The 13,086-nt window shown below is 42.1% G+C and overlaps 3 protein-coding genes and 1 long non-coding RNA gene across 5 annotated transcripts; 2 read left to right on the forward strand and 2 right to left on the reverse strand.

The window, feature by feature from the left end:
- Positions 1–8: 8 nt before the first annotated feature.
- LOC135349188 (claspin-like) lies at positions 9–7,572 on the forward strand. Its single transcript, XM_064547686.1, has 15 exons — positions 9–168; positions 230–449; positions 575–737; positions 797–1,503; positions 1,668–1,802; positions 1,988–2,701; positions 2,844–2,986; positions 3,738–3,883; positions 4,220–4,777; positions 4,981–5,169; positions 5,473–5,534; positions 5,920–6,146; positions 6,317–6,407; positions 6,883–7,112; positions 7,306–7,572. The coding sequence occupies exons 1-15, from the start codon at positions 127–129 to the stop codon at positions 7,435–7,437; spliced, it is 3,759 nt and encodes a 1,252-aa protein (XP_064403756.1). The 5' UTR covers positions 9–126; the 3' UTR covers positions 7,438–7,572.
- Positions 7,573–7,579: 7 nt separating this feature from the next.
- On the reverse strand, positions 7,580–8,627 carry LOC135349193 (NPC intracellular cholesterol transporter 2-like). Its single transcript, XM_064547693.1, has 4 exons — positions 8,391–8,627; positions 8,158–8,271; positions 7,827–8,017; positions 7,580–7,772 (listed from the first exon to the last, which is right to left on the reverse strand). Exons 1-4 carry the CDS (start codon positions 8,482–8,484, stop codon positions 7,689–7,691), a joined length of 483 nt encoding a protein of 160 aa, XP_064403763.1. The 5' UTR covers positions 8,485–8,627; the 3' UTR covers positions 7,580–7,688.
- A 40-nt stretch (positions 8,628–8,667) lies between these two features.
- On the forward strand, positions 8,668–10,431 carry LOC135349194 (uncharacterized). Of its 2 annotated transcripts, none has more exons than XM_064547695.1 (4): positions 8,668–8,824; positions 9,239–9,352; positions 9,921–10,114; positions 10,236–10,431. In XM_064547695.1, the coding sequence occupies exons 1-4, from the start codon at positions 8,737–8,739 to the stop codon at positions 10,314–10,316; spliced, it is 477 nt and encodes a 158-aa protein (XP_064403765.1). In that variant the 5' UTR covers positions 8,668–8,736; the 3' UTR covers positions 10,317–10,431. The 2 variants fall into 2 exon arrangements, with proteins under 2 accessions (XP_064403765.1, XP_064403764.1); XM_064547694.1 differs by having other exon boundaries at positions 8,675–8,830.
- Positions 10,432–10,466: 35 nt separating this feature from the next.
- On the reverse strand, positions 10,467–11,878 carry LOC135349197 (uncharacterized). Its single transcript, XR_010398887.1, has 4 exons — positions 11,471–11,878; positions 11,156–11,263; positions 10,811–11,049; positions 10,467–10,710 (listed from the first exon to the last, which is right to left on the reverse strand). It is a non-coding gene; the product is annotated as an uncharacterized LOC135349197 (long non-coding RNA).
- Between the last annotated feature and the right edge of the window lie 1,208 nt (positions 11,879–13,086).

Below are 13,086 nucleotides of genomic sequence, written 5' to 3' on the forward strand. Positions count from 1 at the left end.
CAAAAATCCGCCCTGGGAAAATGAATCTTTGGCGGGTACATTGTTCGCTCAGGTTTATAGGTGGAGTGCTAGTGTTAGGAGTGTCACCAGGCAAGCTAAAGAGGGAGCTGTGTGGTCTGGCACAAAATGGTAGAAGTCCAAGACAATGAGAGTACAATTATGAAAAAGGTGAGTCAATATTACGGTATACGATACTAAAATGTCTATACGTACACCCATTTTTGTACAGCTGCTCCAAAACTCTGACCTGTTTGGCGGAGAGAGTGACAGTGAATCAGACTCTTCACCGCCAGCACAACACAACGTCATTAGGCCACCCTTGGTCCCCGAAAAAGAGGAACCAAAAAAAAAGAGAAGGAAGCCAAAAGAGCCGAGGGAACCAAAGCCGAGAAAGTTGAAGAAGATCGATGTTCAACAGATTCACAGTGATAGCCAACGGATGGTGAGAGGTAAGAAGGTAATTATGTTGTGTGTCAAAAATTATTAATTCTTACCACTGTTAATAATAATTATATACACCACACTGCATCATGACACACACACACACACACTTCACTCACGCATCCACACACAGAGTCGTCGCTGAATCTGCCCAAGTATCTGCCCAAGGCGAAGGATATCAACAGTTTTCTGACAAGGGTTCGGTCCAGAAAGTCTCAGTCCACTCCTGTGGTAGCCGCCATCAAATCCACCCCACTTGAGGAGGATGAATTGGAAAAGGGTCTTCACATAAACAAGTAAGAATTCGCTCAGTTTACTAAATGTTTGTCTGATAACGATAAATTATTAATTGCAGAGAGAATTCTTCAAGCTGTGATGGAGACGAAGACTCGCTACCCCCTGTTGCCTTGGATGTACCCACCACACACCCTACTGCTAACGATAATCATATCAACGATAATACAGCTGATTATCAGATGCCTTCAGATCATGTGACCACCGCAGATTACGATCTCGACAATACCCTTCAAGACGACCAACTAGAAAACAATAACAACTCGGACTTTAGGGGAACGACCACATTGCCAGACGAACGAAAGACACCAGACAAAGATGTTGACCTGTCTTTCAATGGAGATATTTCCCCAACTGCCCCTAATCTTCACCCAGAACCAGAAAAACAAACAACCAAAGTCAGTAAATCTAAGCAGCAACCAGCAGTATACACTAAGCAGACCACCATTACCAATCTATTCACTGCAAAGAAGCAACCAGATATAGAGTCCACCAAAGAAGAACCCTCCTCTGAAACCATGATCGATTCAATGGCCCCTCCATCACTCAAACCTCAACTCAGCTCAATGGATGACTTCCTATTCGAGAAAGATAAAGAGCTCACTATTGAATTAAAACCAGAGAAGGAGCTCACTCCTTTGGAGAAGTTTCAGCAGAGGTATACCAAGCATCAGATTACCAAGGTGAAAGTAAAAGTTGAGCCCATAGGGGAAGAGAAAACGCCGCTAGTGTCGGAGGAGATGGTGGCGAAACTGGGAGACAAGCCAGGTACGTTAAATGTACTCTGTGTATTTTCCTCTGCCACTTTGTATTTGTACATTTGGAGTATGATATAATTATGGTTAACGTGTACAATTGTAGTTTAATTGTACATTGTGTATTATTATTGTGTACTGTATGAGAGCCTTTGTTCTATACTGCTTGCTCCCTAGGAGCTATTCGACAGCACCTGCTATGCAAGCTCCGCGAGCAAGTGTCCCAGCAGAAGGCCGTGGAGCGGAGAGAGGCAGAGGAGGTGAGGAAGATGTACAATGAAGAGGTGGAGGAGGACGAGGGAGAGATGACAGGTGAGGGCGGAATGGAGGCGTATGTGCTATTGATAGCTAACTTTGAATGCCAACTTTTCATCACTGCCCTATTGTTGTGTCCAAACTAAATATGTATTTGTGTGTTTTGTGTACAGTGGCTAATTGAGTGCTTTTACAGAATTCTATCCAATAATTGTATTGTTATAACTTCCCGTGTATTTCAGATTGTGATACGACTGATGAAGAGTACGAACAGAACAGTGAGCTTGCAGCTGCAGAGAGTGATGTTTGCAGTGTTCTCGATGAAGATGAACAAATCAATGAGGCACCTTGTCGTGACGAAGGTCCTGGACTGTCCAATCAGAATTCAAACAAGGAAGGAGACTCGAACAGTGATGATGATGATGTGATCGTACCCACCTTGGTCAAGAAAAAATCATTTGTTAATCGAATTCTCGACTCTGATGATGAAGATGAAATAGAAACTCCTACGGACGTAAGTTCAACACAACCTGTGAGCTGTACAGATCATACAACTGACACTCGCTCCGTTCTCGGTTCCAATTCCACGATCCCCAAACCAGAAACTTACCGTTCTTTTCCGAGTTCTGAATACAGTAGTATGAGTTTGTTTGACAGTGCAACAACTTCAACTAGTGACCTTGTTCATAACGAAACCTCGAAGAAAGACGCAGTCGAGAGAAGACAAAGCTTTCTGATGAACCAAGAAGCCAGTATGCCACCATTGATGCTCAATGTGTCCTCTGAGAGTGAGGACTCTGATAATGATAATGAGAGGGGTTCACCCATACAAAACGATGTGTCAGGGAGATTTGCCGGTTCTGGTTCCACGTTTGGCCTGCCCAAGGACAGTGGAATGGGAACAATGACAAGGATGGTGGATGACGAGGACTCTCAGCTCACTGGTGATGCTGCACGTACGTAAGAGATACAACGCAGCCTGTGTCTATGGGTTTTAGTGTTTTTGTAAGATGATCGAGTAATGCAGGGGTTCACCCATACAAAACGATGTGTCAGGGAGATTTGCCGCCGCTTACCCCCCTCCCTCTCTCCCTCCAGGTGACTCAATTTCTGAGAGCCTTGAGACCAGTGCCCTGGGTGAGAAGGACAGCAGTATGGAGATGAGCTTCCGCTGGCCTGACGGTCCCTCACTACCCCCGGCCCAACCCCAACCTAGGAGAGAAAACAGCACTGGGATAAAGGTACGTGCTTCGGAAAACAGCTTTCCTAGCAACCTCACTGCTGATATAGCCCACCCCAATATTTGCTTTACATGTGCAATGTGCACTGTGGTACATGTAGTTGGGAGAATTCCACCACAAAAAGTTATAAGCTTTTTTCAACCTACCATTCCTAGTTCACAATCCTAATAGGTGACTCTAATAGTGACCCTCTATGTTGGGTCAAAGTATTGTTACAGCTAGTACATTAGAACCTTGATTATCCGGACGCCTTGGTTCCAGAGGCAGGCCGGAAAACCGAATGGATAAACCACGCCTTGATCCACCCACTTAATTGATAAACAGCAGTTTAAATTTAGTGCACGTGGGCATCTGTGCATGCGCAGAAGATACCTCATCCGTTTTAATAATTATACGTACCTGAGTGGAGCTAGGACGGAAGTAATCAGCCTCCTCTCCTAGCTGTGGTGCAGGTGGTGGTTGGTCCGCTGCCTGGTCACAGAGCTCCCTTATGATTGGCTCCTCTACTAGCACGTGCCTGATACGCAACCCCTGTATGCGTGGGCGGGTGGGTGGTGGTTTACACACAACCATGCCTGTTTCCATGGTGACAGCTGTTAATTACGCGTACACATTAAGGAACACGCCCATTTTTGAAAATTGTCAAGCCGGATAGAGATTCCGGAAAATCAACTGTACAGAATACTGGTACATGTATAAATCGTATACAGTGTGTTGATCGTCTATATTTTGTTTATTTCTTACACTGTAGGGTCTCGGATTTTCTGAAGAGACCTTTGACCCCCAGTCCCAATGGGAGGAAGCTCAGGCCCTACCTCCTGTTTCCATGTCAACGAACACCCAAGCATCGCAAGACGTGTGTGTGGATGAGGGCACTCAGTTTCTAGATGCTGACGGGTGAGCAGTACACCTCCCATTGATGTAGTGCATGTGCTTGTGTATGTATCTAATGAGCTAATACAACTACTTGTTGTTTCTAGATGCTGACGGGTGAGCAGTACACCTCCCATTATTGATGTAGTGTATGTGCATGAATATCTAATGAGCTAATACAACTACTTGTGTAAAAATAGCAAATCGTAGAGATCAACAAGCTATTAAAAGAAGCTGCTATTATGTTGTTGCCATGATCCAAGAGATATTCAATCTTGCCTTTCCAACACTTGCTGTGTGTCTTAATACATGTATGTACATGTAGGTCTAACATGTACTGCGCACATTGCTTTTGTACAGTTTCCTATGCGTACGCAAAGAGAAGAGACACACACACTCCTCCTCGGCCATCCATGACTCCCTGGACCCCACACAGGGCAGCTCCCCCACAGAGCTACTGGGACTTTGCTCAGGACAATTCGAGGAAACACGAGACCCACCCAGCCCAAGAAGACGTCTCTCCTCAGACTCTAACAGCACGCAGGGTGTTAGGGAACTGCTCGGACTCGCTACAAAACCCAAGGCTGTGGGTATATCTGGTTTATTGAGTGGAGATCGTGGTGATGGCGTTGAGGCTGTTACTGGTGGCTTGACTTTCAATAGTACTCAAGGCTTCTCACAGTTCAATGAAGTGGTTGGACTATGCTCTGGTGCGTTTCCCACTACTCAAGCTACCGGGAACATTGGCAGACCATTGCAATCTGTTCTTGGTGGCGACGAATCGCAGAATGCTGTACTTAACTGGGCGACGAAGCAGAAGGAAGGTGATGGTTACTATGGTGACTCAGAGAGTGAGGATGAGGATATGCCGTTGATTAAAAAGAAGAGAGTAAAACTAAAAGTAAAGAACAGCAACAGGTGCGTGCGTATACATACACATGCTGTCTTATTGTTGAAAACAGTGCAGCGTATCTGTTTATACAGTGTACAGCTGAAAAAACTGTTTCGTTTTTCGATAGCATGTACTGAAAATGGTCTTTTCAGGCAAACATACATATCCAATTGCTACCTGTATTTGACGCTACAGTGAGTATGATTATATGTTTGTGTGATCACTGTAGTGACCGTCTGGCAGAGTTTGTGGAGAGTGAGGCGGAGCTCTCCGGGTCGGACATGGGACCAGATGAGGACGATGAGATTCTGGCTGAGGAGGAGGAGGGGCTCTACGGGTACAAAGAGGATGAAGGTGGCCAATCAGATGTCCCCCTGTCGGATAGTGAACTCTGGGACCAGGTCAACAAGGCCCACATGTGAGTGTGTCTCTGTATGTCTCTGTACATTTCATGCTAAAGGTCATCGACAGTAAATCTCATGTTTTATGTGAAACCTGTTATTTGCTATTTATAATACAGCCATACCTAAATGGGTCTTAAGCGTATTGACCGGTTACTGAGCCATCTTTTTATTACAGCGCCATCACTGTGGTCTGCCCAAGGGTGACCCTATTAAAACAGATTACAGAAGGCTGTTGCCAAGGTTTCTGTGCATTCATACATGTATGCAGTGTACCCTAGCTAGCTGTGTTCATGCTCACTACGTCGTAATTGTTGCAGGAAGCACACAATGGCCGATGACAATGCTGACTTGAGGGACATTAAAGAGAGATTCTTAAAAGGTGATGACAACATGTGATGTACATGTACAATGCTCACTATTAACTTAACTTGCATGCATGTAGTGGTGTGATTTTTGGCTGATACATGTATGTACATGTATACTGTACATTCACTGTGTACCACGTGGTTAACTTTTGAGCATTCATAAATTATTTTGGATGGGACTAATACAATCATTAATACAAAGCACAGTAGCCTCAGGAGCCTACATACAATCGGTGAATGTACTGTAGTACGTTACCTATACATGTACATGTATGTATCGTATCCTCAATGATAGGTACTCAACAGCTGCTCTTTTAGTTTTTGCTTAAGTAGGTATTGATTGAATCGCCGTTGAGGTTTTTCTTGATCAGAAATGGTCATGCTTTTATTCTCATTCAGAGGGTGACCTTTACGAAGACGGTCTAGCTCTGAAGAATGGTTTCTTTCGTACTCGTCGATTTACCAAGCAGAGTTCGGAGGTGGGCTCAGTGGACCTATTTTCAGAGGGGGTGGGAGAGGGGAATGAGATGGGTGTGGCACTTGAGGGGGAGGAGTTTAGCTCTCAGGCAGAGGCTCACCGAAGAAAAGATAGATTGGAGCGAGAAGAGTTCATGACAAAATGTCGGGTAAGCTACACAAGCTCATATTTGATTCTCTATGAATTTTGTGAGCTTTTTAGGTAAAGCCATGACTTCGATTTGAGCCATTCCATAAGTTGACTGACCGTAGAGTACAGGGTGAAATCATGTACTGTAGACATGTTTAAATTGTCGATCAATAGTACATTTTTTCCTAGGAGAAGGATAACGGACTGCTGGCTATTGACGAGGACAGTCAGAGTATTCTTAGCATTATTGTGGATAACTCCTCACAGTCGGCAGCCACCAGTGAGTCATTAATCCATTAACATGTGACCTGCCCGTCCTGAATTAAAATTAGGAATTCTCATTAAATTTGCTGTACAATGTATGGGGTGATTTTGACTCAGAATGTCATGTGGTTCTGACCATGCAGCCACAATAGCACCTCCAGTATAGGGATGCCCAAAAGAAGCCTTGATTGGTTATTATAGTCAGGCCACTGTATCAATATGTGGTCTTGTTGGCCCTGACTTCTGCAACATTATTATACACTACAATGCATAAACTAGTGTACATGCACAGTGTACATGTAGGTGTTCTTGGGTTTGAACAGTAAGCATCGAAGTACAGTAGTGAAATTCTATCTATAATTATACACTGTGCAAAAGTTCATTAATGAACTGAAGTCTTTACTGCTGTTAGCTATGTACAATTCATGGTACATGCAGTTCAGTCTCTGTACATACGTAACTATATGATCATGTGTACTCCACCACTATAGCTCCACTTTTGGTGAAGCAGATGCCCAGGCTGACTATCCCATCTCTCTCCAGTGGTGGCTACAAGCACACTAGAGGATCGTTCCTAAAGCACGACTCTAACACCCTCCGTCGTCTCTCCTCCTTCACGGCAGCCACACCCAAAGCTGGGGGTGGCACAAATGGCTTTGTGTTTCACAAGAAACTGGGGGTTACTGGTGATGAGCAGGTGGACAGCAAGAGAAAGGTTCAGGTAAGAACGCTAGACATGTCAAAAGGCCAGACTGCATGTTGTTGATATGTATTGATCTAGGAATGCCTCCCAATCAATATTGTGTACTTTTTGGTTATAATTAAGCAGGTCATTTTATTTTTATGTGTGCAGTGTGCAGCTTTTACTTTTGAATCACAATTATTGATAACCCCCTTCCACTACACACACACAGCCTAAAAAGAGTTTTAAGAGGTTACTGTCAGTGGAAAAAAGCAATGAATCCAAGCGCCCCAAACTGGACAGGTCAATTTCAGCGCCCTCAGACACTACAAAACATTCCAGTATATTCAGCATGTTCAAATAGCTAACAGAAATTCTGCTCAGTCTATCTACAGCTGTCTTTCTATCTTGTTTTTCTGTCCTCCGTTAAATATGTATTTGTGCTCGCACAAGATATTAATTTTGTTCATGATATGTCTATTTTGTTCAGATAAATGTGTGCAGAATGAACTTCACATGAACAGCTCAACAAAATCAATTACATGTTATAGCAGACAAAATGGAAATTCACAAAAATTATCGTTCATGCAGAGTTTCAGCAGTTCTGACTTCCACTCAGCTTGTGATCTTCAGTTCGACTTCGAAGCACCCTACTTCTTTGTTTGATGTCATGAACTCCCACTTAGCTACAACTTGAATCTGTAAAAAAAAAATTCAATTTCAGCTACTACAGAAATGAACTCAGACTCTTACACTAGGAGCCTCTTTTATAACGGGCAGTACGACTTTCTCAGTGAATTTGTCTCCCTTCTTGATGGGGCAAGTTGAAGAGGTACCTCCCAGAGTGCATACATCCCTCATAGTGTCTGGGTAACCGGGGAAAGGAACAGAAATTCCAGCAATGATTCCATACACAGAGTTGGACAATGTAGGAATGTCGTCACCTAGGTGAAAAAACATATAAAGCTCACGTCACATAATATTCAGGTTTCGAAATGTATATAGAAAATAATAATTATAATTATCAAGATGTGTGGAACTTGCAATGAGAATGCTAGTCTAATTACTCGTAGAATATCTTTACCATTATTTGTGATAGTGATCGAAACACTGATATTTTTCCCTTTGAGGATAGGACAAGGTTCTTGGGTACAAGTCCAGGTGGAGTTGAAGACTGTGATATCGCTCTCTACAAGCACTGTATACACAGGGGGAGAGGTGCATGACATTAAGTGCATGCTCTGATCTGCTACACACTAATAATAATAGTTAAGGCTGTTTTACAGCTAGATATAATCCAGGCCATGAGGTACTTACTATTGGCATTGTCACAGTTCTTTATTGGCAAACCATCAGCATAACAACTTCCCACCAAGGCACACACAACTAACAGCAATGTAGCAGCTTGCATTTTCCTCTTAATTTTGATAAGACTTTTCAACTGTACTCTCGATCTCAGGAATGAATGATCCAGCAAGGAATTAAAGCTATGATCTGATGTGTCAGTACAGGATCTAGGAAGAGTATAATAATCGTCAGTACAGTATCAGGTGATAGCAGACAGTTTATCAACATGTGGTGAAGTGTGAACTTAGGTGCGCATGCGTGCATATGCGCATATAACTCTTGCGTCATCAGCAATAACCATTCTGGATTGCTGAAAATGAAGGCAATTACCCTGCTGGCTATTCTCTCCATTGTGGGGAGCTGTTATGCTGCTCTGCCTATTTTTACTTGCAAATCAACAAATAGTACCGGTATGTGTAAAATTACATCATTTAACGGTTCCTCCATAGAGCAAGAATAATGCTTGGAGGTATAAATTTACTAGACTCGCAAGCCGTCACTGTTGCAGGGGAACAGTAGACTGGTCAAACTCCGTGTTGAGACTTGTGTTGCACAGTCAGCATATCAGAAAATATTTTAAGTGGCTGCGGTTTTCGTGACGTCAGTATACTGCATGTGATACGTAGAGTTTTCTAGTGAAACGTCACTATCATTGATCTTGTGGTAACCGCATGCGGTTAGTTGCCACAAATATCGTGGCAAACGTTACACAAGTCTCAACACGGAGTTTGACCAGTCTACTGTTCGCCTGCAACAGTGACCGCTTGCGAGTCTATAAATTTACCATGAATTAATTAATCATCAACATCTTCCTTTAGATCTTAAGGTTAATGAAATCAGTCTCTCTAACTCAACCTGGACATGTGAGAAATACCCTTGTGTTGTCTACAAAGGACTAAATGTTAGCATTACTATTTCATTTGAAAATGTTGGTAAGTATTTTGTATAGCTATGGATAATGTATATAGTATATAGAGGGGAAAACAACAGTATCGCTATTAAATGCAGTGGCGGATCCAGGGGGGGGTCCCAGGGTGCCACGGATCCCCCCTTTCAGACTAAGCTATTGTGGCTTTACTACAGCTACCAGCTAGCTATTTATCAGTTTTGTAGCTATTGTAATTTGATTCAATGATTGTACCTGTTGTTCTGATGCATCAACTGCCAAAGGAGTGTTCAGGTTAGCCTAGGTTAGCTAGTTGACTGTTCGTGGCAGCTAGCTAGCTCTACGCAAGTCTATTATGGGACTTCCCCTGGCTGAGTATGGGATTTTCCCTAGTCACGTGTGACCGGAAGTGGGCGTAACCTAAAAAATTTCGCGCTGTGCGAGACTTTTCACTACTCGCGCTGCGCGCTCGTAGTTTGGAACCCCCCTTTCATTTTTCCTGGATCCGCCACTGAAATGTGGTGGTGTTCCAGCTTTCTCGTTATAGCCGTTTGTGCAATGATGTAGACAAGTTTAGTACTTTCATTTAAGCAATGCACATTTTATATCAACAGGTGCTACTGACATCACTACACTAACAAATGACGTGTACATAATTTTTGGACTTCCAATCCCATATCCTAAATTTCCACCTGAAATAAAGAATGTATGCTCTCTGGGAGACAGCTCATCATCTTGCCCCATCAAGAAGGGAGACAAATTCACTGAGAAAGTTATTGTACCTATCTTAGATACAGCAATCTCAGCGGTAAGCCTTAATATTAATTCTTAGTCTTTTTGTAGCAACATGATTATCAATTCACTATAATTATACAGTAGTTTTCCCTATTCGTAAACAACCTGTTTCTATTTCTATTCACAAACTGTAGATACGAGTTGTGGTAAAATGGCAGCTCGTGAATGGAAGCAGCGTAGAAGGCTGCTTTGAAGTCCAACTAGAAATTATGTAGTAAAAAGCCAAAGCTAGAAAATTAAGTTGAATGATCATGAACAAGAGTTGTTGCTTGGTTCCTTTCTTATTATTTTGTTGAAATTATCATTTACAAATGACATTGATTAGGAAAACATTTCAACTGCATGTGACACATTCATATTGTCAATAGGTTTCTTTAAGCTGATTGGTTGCTAACAGAGTCAATGCATCATTGTAACTGCTCTTAAAGCCTGATTCTAATTGTCTCAAACTAGCTTCAAGGCATTTTGTGGTTTCTCTTGTTCTTCGCTGCATGGCCAGTAATCTCTCCAGCTTGGCAATCATATACCGTAGTCATCAAGAGCCTCACTATCTTGTAACTCTGTATTGTCCTTGAGTAGCCTCTTCACCGCTGCCTTGAAAGACACCAACTGCAGAGCAAATCACATGCAGTGAACAACTTACAATGGATCTACTAAAAAAAGTAACAGGTACTTGTGTCAGCATACTAAACAAGGATTGGTGACTAACCTCTCTTTCTCTGTGTTTGGCCTCATCCAGCTGCTGCTGTGAGGTTTCTAGCTCTCCTCCAAGCCTTTCAATATTAGCCTTGTCTTGAGAACTTTCAACGATGGTCTTCGTTTTTGAGTTGGCTTGTTTCTGTCTAGCTTCAGCCAGTTGCTGTGCCTGATGTACTCTTGCCTGTGAAACCTCCTCTATAGTGTTGCTAACAGCTGAGCCACTTGGTCTTCTAGGTTTCCATTGTGGGTCTGATACGTATACATGTAGATGTGTGTGTGCATGTGTAAATATAGTTAGTATCAGTTCAAGTAAGCAGACATGTACCTGATTGTATCTATATACACATGTACTAACTTTGAGTTTTTGCGCATCAGCATTCTACTCCTTCAGTTTCATAATGGTCTCTTTCTCCTGAGTTGCTATAGTGTGAAGGCGTTCCATCTTTTTTTACTTTTTTCTACCCTGTAATAACAACTGCATTATACATTAAGTATATAATTTATACATGTGTACACCATACATGTATATGGTAACTATTTTGTAGTCACTATATACAATAACACCAATTAAGGGTGTGTGATAGGAATAGTATGAAGGTAGGAACATACGGTATGTACATTGTGTACACATAATTATGATGGTTTCATGTACGTTATACATGTAGCTCACTTTGTCAAGGGAGGTTCCTCACTCCTTGAGTATAATTCATAGTCGCTCTTCCATCACCGTGACCTTCTTCTGAACCAGGCCAAGGTGGAGCTCTTTGCTATCCAGAGACTGCCGACAAGACTTGAGCTTCCATTGGAGAGTGTACACAGCAGTCTGCTTCTCGGCAAGTAATTGAGTCTAGGTGTGTGTGTGTGGGGGAGAGTAGTAGCGGATGGGTACACGTGTAGTTGTGTATGGGTGCTGGTGGGTGTATTCCTTTACTGTATAGGGCTTATAAGCAAGCGTGTTCACCTGATAATGTGGTCTGATGTGTTTGCGGAGATAATCATCTGATTAACACGTGAGTAGGATGAGAGGTTATGGGTCCAAATATTTGTCAACAAGTGGTTACCTTTGGAGCCTTAGGAAACCACTTGTTGCAGCCAAAAATAAATTCCCTGATTCCATTACAAACACTGTTAATTCCTAGAATCACTGCAAATTTAAGGTTTCTACTGTGTGCATGGTCATGGTACTTCTTTTAGTTACCTTAATGTTACTATTATAGACGGGTAGTAATTTTAGCATTTTCAGATTTTTCTCTGTTTTTAGGGTACTAGCAAATTCATTGCACATAAATATACTAATCAAAAGATGTATAGGTATGAGTTTAATTAAGGTTGAATGGAGTCAGATACAGATATGAAAAAAGGGCTCTAAAAAGTACTATACAAAAGTACATTAGAAAAAAAATGAGGTTCATAAAATTGCGTTTTATTATCAGCGTGTACTTAATTTAGCGTTAATTTACGACAAACTCACTAAAATTCGCTAAAGGTACCTGTTTATATTGAAAAGGAAGGGGATTGGAAACGAAACTGCACTTTGCTCAACGCATTTGTTATGCATGCATTACGCTATAGCCTCGATTCCAGGCCGATTAAAACGTTGAATCGAGGCTAGTATTACGCTAGACTCGCAAATTTAGCACAACAGGCAAAACACAAATAGAGAGAGATGCCTTCACTTGACGATTTTATATTAACGATTAGCAAAATTTTACTTTTATTTTTAATTATTACAACAAATAAAGTTACACATGTAGGGTACTGATCTAGTAAGGAGCGGGCAAAATAAATAATAAAGAGTACAAAAAGGAAAATATACTTGTTAGTCCATTTCATTAGGGGCATAAAAGTGTGCCTCGGCCGACACCAAATCCATTGGTGGGATGGCTCTGATGGCGCGACCACGGGAGTACCGGGAGCCTCGCACATTGTATTGCAGATCTGAGCAGACTATATGATAAGGAGCATCGTAGCCAGTTTATGACTTGGTGGTAATTATGCTCCTTGGTGAGTAGGCTTGAGACAAACGATTGTAGCAAATAAGTGTGGGCGTAAGATCACGAATTTAATTACATTCCATTGGTTTTGTATTCCGACTTCATGACAAGAGTGCTCAGACGGTGTTCCAAAGGAACAGCGGCTGATTCATGAGACTACTTCCCACCAAGGCACACACAACTACAAAGAGAGGAAAATACAAGCTGTTACATTGCTGTTTAATGTCAAGACTTCAACTATACTCTCAGGAATGAATGATCCAGCAAGGAATTAAAGCTATAAATGTGTCAG

This window comes from Halichondria panicea, chromosome 15 (assembly GCF_963675165.1).
Source record: "Halichondria panicea chromosome 15, odHalPani1.1, whole genome shotgun sequence".
In the NCBI taxonomy this organism is placed as follows: Eukaryota; Metazoa; Porifera; class Demospongiae; order Suberitida; family Halichondriidae; genus Halichondria; species Halichondria panicea.